The sequence below is a fragment of the Emys orbicularis genome, chromosome 22, assembly GCF_028017835.1.
Source record: "Emys orbicularis isolate rEmyOrb1 chromosome 22, rEmyOrb1.hap1, whole genome shotgun sequence".
Lineage (NCBI taxonomy): Eukaryota > Metazoa > Chordata > Testudines > Emydidae > Emys > Emys orbicularis.
In genome coordinates, this window is record NC_088704.1 from 12,097,852 (window position 1) to 12,104,487 (window position 6,636).

General features: G+C 57.2%; 1 protein-coding gene across 1 annotated transcript; it reads left to right on the forward strand.

Annotated features, from left to right (window-relative positions):
• Positions 1-544: 544 nt before the first annotated feature.
• On the forward strand, positions 545-4,506 carry LOC135893609 (somatostatin-2-like). Its single transcript, XM_065421461.1, has 2 exons — positions 545-646; positions 4,285-4,506. Exons 1-2 carry the CDS (start codon positions 545-547, stop codon positions 4,504-4,506), a joined length of 324 nt encoding a protein of 107 aa, XP_065277533.1.
• The last annotated feature ends 2,130 nt before the right edge of the window (positions 4,507-6,636 follow it).

A 6,636-nucleotide genomic window follows, 5' to 3' on the forward strand; every position in this document is an offset into this window, starting at 1 on the left:
ATCACTGTGGGGAGACACAGGGGTGAGCTGCAGAGATCCGGACCCCAACATCTCAAGAACTCGGGGTTGTTTGGATTCGGGTCCAGGCCCATCTGTAACTATGGGGGAGGGAGCTTTGACACCTTCCTCTGCAGCATCCCACATTGGCCACAGGTTACAGGCCTGGAGGGGCCATTGGCCTGCTCTGGCAGGCAGTGTCTAGGACCCCAGGAGCAGCCCATCTAGACGTGGCAGCTGCAGACAGTGCCTAGCACCCGCGGGTGTGGGAGGGTGGGTTACTTTGGTCCCAGCCCCCTGCTCCCCTCTCCCCCCGCAGAGGTCTTTGCAGCAGGGGCACCTGGAAAGCCCCGGAGCGCTGAAGGGCCCCGCTCCAGCAGCCAAGTGTTGACACCCCTCCAGAGTCTAATTTGCCTTTGATAGGGACTGGATTGTTTGCGTCACCTGCAGGGCTCGGGAGCGGGCTATAAAAGGGGCTGCAGCCATTGTCGGTGGCAGAACAGAGCCCAGAGGCAGCTCCCCCCCGCCCAGCCGTGCCCGATCCATCATGCAGCTGGTGGCCAGCCTGGTGTCCGTGCTGCTGCTGGCGTGGAGCGTGAGAGCCAGCGCCTTGCCCGGCGAGGAGAGAGCCGCCGTGGCGAACAGCAAGGTGAGGATCGCGCACCCCGGGTCGGGAGGCAGGGCAGAGGGGACTGCCGGGGCCACCCGGGTGGGCGCTCTGTGCTCCGGGATCCCCGGAGCTGCGGCGCTGGGGGCTGGAGACGGCTGGGCCCCTGATTGGGGGGAGGGGGTCAAGGCAGACCGCAGAGGGGGCCGCGAAAGCAGAGTCCGTGCTAGGCGCAAACTGGCACGGTGAAGAAGGGGAGAGAGGGGAAGGAGGGGAGGAGAAAGGCAGATGGCTGGGGGAGTCCGGCGAGAGGGAGCCGGGCAGGAAAAGAAGGGGCGTGTAGGAGAACAGAAGGCTAGAGGGGGTTCTTGTCCCTGCTCCAGAAAGGACCCCGGGGGCGGAAGAATGCTGGAAGGACCCGGTGCAATAGGAAAGAAGGAATAAGAAGCGGAGTAATCACACCAGAATAAAGCCACTTTGGTCCGGAATAGAGTGTCCACATGGGAGATACGCCAGCATAGCTGGAGCAGTGTAATGGTACCGCTAGTCCTCTGCCGGTCAGTTCCCCCCATAGATAAACCCCAGTAGGTACAGTCAACGGGAGGGGGCACTTCACCACGACACAGCCTCTGCCCTGTGCTCCCAGACTGTGTCCAGAGCTCTGCCCCGCGCCCTGCGCTCCGCCAGCCAGCACCCGTGCGTCTCCAGAGCTGCTCTGCGCCTTTAGCTGCGCATCTCTCACTCCGGTGCGCGTCCATCCCCGCAGCGCGGCTCGCAGACTCGCCTCCCAGCCTGGGAACCGGGGGCGGCACAAAAGGGGAAGGAAGGGGGCCGGAGTACCCCGTAAAGGCACCTGTGTCTAGTTCCCGGTGTCGCTTTTTCAGCCTCAGAGGTGGTTCTCCATCAGTGTCCGAGGTTAATGCTTTGGAGAGGGGCTCTGGGGCGCTTTGGAGAGGGGCGCGCGTCCCATGAGTAGCGAACGAGGAGACTGAACAAGAGACAAACACACACAGTGAGATGCTGGGGGGACAGTCAGCATCCCATTAGCAAGCAGCCCTTAGATCGGCCTTAACCCTTTTGGGGGTGGGGGAGCACAGTCGCTTTCCTCTGCAGATTCTCGCCACGACAACAGGTTAACCCTTTGTGTGACCGACAGGTTTTTATCCCAAGTCTAAACCGCAGGGAGAAGGGAAGAGCGCGGGGTCAGGCGGCTAAGCCCAGTCACGAACGGCTCAGTGGAAGTGAGTGCAAGGAACGATTCTCAGTGGCCGGTCCCATGCCGCTGCTGGAAGGGAGATCCAGAGTGAATAACTTTCCAAAGTCCCATCGAGAGCAGATAGCGGTAGGAGGGTGGGTTGGTGGCTGGAGGAGAAAGACGCGGATCCCTTTCTCAGGCTCAGCACCCCCGGGTTTGAGACATAAGCTGTTATGAAATACACCCCCAAATGCACAGGAAAGCACCGGCCGGGGTATCCCCAGGTCCCGGTGGAAGCGGCGCAGAGAAGCCAGCAGCCGTAAGACGCGGGGGAGCGAACAATAACCAGCGCTAGCGGCTCGGAGCTCTCCAGCGGGACATCCCTGAGGGCGGCCGCGACACCGCGGTGGGAGCAAGGGGCGAGCGCACGGGGCTGGAGCAAGGCGGCTCTGTGGCCCCTTACCCCGGCACCTGTGCCTCGCTGGGGCCAGTGGCCGCCGGCTTCCAGCGCTGTCTGGTTCCGCTGGTTCCCAGGGAGCCAGGGCTTTGTTCCGCCCGGCTCATGGGTAGGCGAATGGGGCAGGTAGCCCGTGCCCAGGGAGCAGGGACACCCAGTAGGCGGCTGGAGCGCTGCTTCCCAGCTCAGGACTCGAAGGAACGGCGACCCAGGTGTTGCCAGACGGGCAGGATTTGGGAAATCAGCCTCCCCCCGCCCTGTGGGGCTTCTGCCCTTGCCACGGTCGCAGGCAGCGATGTGCCTCAGTTTCCCCGTCTGTCTAAAGGGCAAATCATTAGCGCCCGGCCAATACCCACAAAGGTTTCCTTCAAGAATCAGGAGGATTAATGTGGCAGCTCCCCGGGAAGAGCCTAGGCCAGCGGTTCGTAGCCGCTGGGCTCCCGGGGACAGCCTAGCCCAGGGGTTCGTGGTCGCTGGGCTCCCGGGGACAGCCTAGCCCAGCGGTTCGTGGCTAGGGACTGCCGGAGCATCGGCGGGGAGCAAACGCTGAATTCGTAGGGGCGAGATTCTTCTGGGGGTAACGAAGAAACCGAGCTGAGTTACTCCGGATCAAGGCTGGTGTAACTGAGATCAGAATCTGGCCCTAGGCTATTTGAAAGCAGGCAATGTGGGTTGTTTCATATCTCCTTGGTACAAGTAGCGTTTCCAGCCATTTGGGACTACAGCTTCCCCCCACCCCCATCGCCCCCATGGCTGCCTCCTTCCTTCACCCGTAACTCTGTCCTCCTGGCAATGATTGGCCAGAGGAGTCGCAGCATGAAGTTTCCCCATGTTAATAACGTTTCTCAGCACATTGCCCCTCCATAGCCCTTCCCAAGTGGGTGCTGAGACTGCCAGGCAATGGAGACAGTAGGGGGGGGGGCGGGATTTATAGCTATCTGGGTTTGGGGAGGGTGGGAGGAGCAGGGGATATTGTAACGGAGCGAACCAGTTTGTTCACTGGTATAATGACACACAGGTGCTGCTGTCTCAGCCCAGCTGGCCAGGTAAGTATGGCATCATCTAGTATGGGTCTGGGAGCCAGACATTCCGGAGCTCTAATCTCAGCTCTGTCATTGGTTTGCTGTGTGAGCTTGAGCAAGTCATGCCCCCTTGTGCCTCGGTTTCCCCTCTTGTATGGTGGTGGTAATAACTGTTTCCTGTTACCCTGGGAGACGGGGTGAGGATTAACTCACTCCTGTCTGCAGAGCAAGTGCTGTACAGGTGCTGAGAGCCCTCAGGCCAGGAGCCTGTGGTGAGGGTGAGGGAGAGGGAACCAAGGGAACTGGGATCCTGGCTTTGTCCCCCTCTTCCGCCTCCCCAGTCTTTCTGATGAGACCCAGGCTTTCTGACCACTGAGCAGAGAACCAGAGACAGATTAGGGATTTGTGGGTCCCTGGGCCAGAGCAAGTGGGGAGTCCCTCCCCACCCCTTTCACCTGCAGTCCCCCCCCCCCACCTCCGGCACTCCTGCTGGGGAAATGGGGTCAGGGCATGGGGACAGAAGTGCTGGGTGGGTGGAGCAGGTCAGGGCCTGGGGGTGCCCATTTTTCTAGGGCCCCTCAGTTGGCTGGGGCCCCTGGGCTCAGGCCTCATTGGCCCAATGTCTAATCTGCCACTGCAGAGAACCATCCAGGTCTCTATGCCAGAGCCTCTGTGCTAGCCCTCCCTCCTGTGTATGCTGTCCCCCTCCCCTCTGGCTCATGGGCCAAGAGATGTGAACCAGGAAAGAGGAGGAGGCCAACTGGGACTGGCAAATGTCCCCACCTTTCTGCCTCAACTCCCCCCCCCCCACCATCATGAAGACCCCAATGACTCCCATCCAGCACTATGAAACTGGCCATTCTGAGGGGATTAGCACCGCAGAGGATTGCCCAGTGTCCTAAGGGTTAGAGCTGGGGTCTGTGATGAGGAATGGAGAGCATTAGGCCAGTACCTGCAGAGTGACCTATGGAGATGGCATCACCTCTCTTGTGCTTTCCACTTGCAGGAGCAGACCAAGGCCCGGAAGGACATGATCCTGAAGATGCTGGTGGGTCTCCTGGATGGGATGGACACGGGGCGCGAGGCAGCTTCCACTGACTTTGAAGAGCCCCCGGAGAGCAAACTGGAAGAGGAGCGGCTGGCTTTGGGGCGGTTAGCCCAGCTATCACAGCGAGACCGCAAAGCCCCCTGTAAAAACTTCTTCTGGAAAACCTTCACTTCCTGTTAACCCCCAAGCCCCACTACCAGCCCTGGATCCAGGCCCCCTCAGATTTTCCCTGTCCCCTTTAGAACACAAGAACTGTACCGGCATTGTAAATAGCATCCACATGTCAATGGTTTCTGTTTTCCTCAAATGATTTGAGCTCTGTTTGTTTATTACTCCATTCACAAATAAAGCATGGCTGAGAGGCGCCTTGGGAACATGTGTCTGCTTGTTTGTGCCTGCTGCAGCTAAATGCACACACACACATCTGGGCCTTCTGACACACTTGGTGGGTGGTGGGCAAAGGTCAAGGTCTGGCCTGGAAGGTGTTGGGGGGGAAAGGACATGCTGACTAATATATGCAGACTAACATACACATATATTATGCTGATAATATACCCACAATACATATTCCAAACATTTAAGTATACATATTATTAAGCATTAATATAGCAATTATATATCCCATATTGGCCTATATTTTTTTTATAATCCTGTTGAGTTGTGCTAAGTATCCCATAACACTTTGCATTAGCAGAAGTAAACTTTGGCTTAAGTAGATAGGAAGACTGTCAGTGTCAGGAGATATAAATGTTTTCTAACAGCAACAGAAAGGGATTTACCCTCCTCACAAACCTATTTACCCTGGTACAAGCCCAGGAGATGGCTCCAGGCCCTTTAGTACCTGGAGTGCTCAGAACAAAGATAAGGTTGCATCATGACCTGGGTTCATCACAGAAGATAAAGGGGTGCATCAGGATACCAGTAACTAACAAGGTGAAAACCTGATTCCTTAAATCCAGTTTCAGATGCCATATATAGTACCTTTTACTGATATGAAAAGGGATATAACTTAAGGGAGCATGCCTTCTGTGTAAGGTGAATGTCACATGACTGAACAGGACTGCTCTTCAGAGACTAGGATCATATAAAACCTTTTTCCTGCATCATAGTAATAAACTGGACTGACGCTGGTGAGTTGATCTCTTGAGTATATTTCATAACAAACCGAAGTGTGCTCAAGCAACTGACTATACAATTTATCAACAGGCATAAAAGATAACAGGTGTTTCACACATCAGGAAGCCCAGAGCTCAGCCTGCCGGAGCCCTGGCTGGGCACTGCTGGGAGGAAGTTCAGACCACTGACGGCCAGTTCAGGCAAGACAGTGTGCTGAGGGGTAATGGTCTAGGGAAATCCCCTCCATGCTCCTAACCAGGATTTTGGAGCAACCAGAGACAGGCTTCTCCTGAGAGGCTCCATGCCAAGTTTTACATTGAGCCCAGTGGACGCTGGGGCAGGGTTACTGTGCTCAGTGCTGGCCATGGGCAGTGCAGAGGCACAAGTGGTCTGGGCAGCTGCTGGTGGTTTGCTGCTTGTGGGAGCGTGAGGAAGCACATGGTGCTTCTGCCCCAAGGAGGCACTAATGGGACACAGCTGTGACCAGACTCATCCAGGCTCTGCCCAGATGGGCATTTACCCTGCTAGTCCCAGAGCTGGCACTGCCCCCAGCCTGGCTGCCTTGGAGCATCTGGAGCAAGAGCAAGGAGAGTGGAAATACCACGGTAGGAGGCTAATCACGTTATAATGGGGACGCCAGAAGGGCATGACTCTAATTGCCCCATTAGTGAGACTCAGTAGATCTGGCTTTGCTGGAGAAGGGAAGCTGGGGGTGGGAGGGAGAGCCCAGCCCAGCCCAGCTCGCTCCCTGACCCCTGTGGGACCAGACCTTGAGGGTTGGCCCAGAAAAGAGAAAATTTCCCTCTGCAACCCAGGTGGCTGCAAGAAACTCAAGTACAGCAGTCTCTCCCGAGGGCATCACAATAGCCCCACTACAGCATCAGGTGGGGTTGCTGAGGCTTTGTCCTGGAGGAGGCCAGAGAGTTGAGCCATTCCTCCCCCAGCCAGGACTGGTGGAGTGGGGGGAGCAGCTGGGGTTAGGCCTAGGCTCCATGATTCTTTCCCCCGCCTTTTGCCATGCCCTTGGGGCATGACGGGTGTTATGCCACAGTGTCGAGAGCGCCCCATTATCATCGGGAACTGGGGGAAGGGTCTGGTGATGTTAGAGATTCACGCACCCCAATCGTGAGCTAGGGGGTAGCAGCCAGTGTATCGGTTCAGAAGGGTATCGTGCCCCTCCGTGCCTTGTGTGCT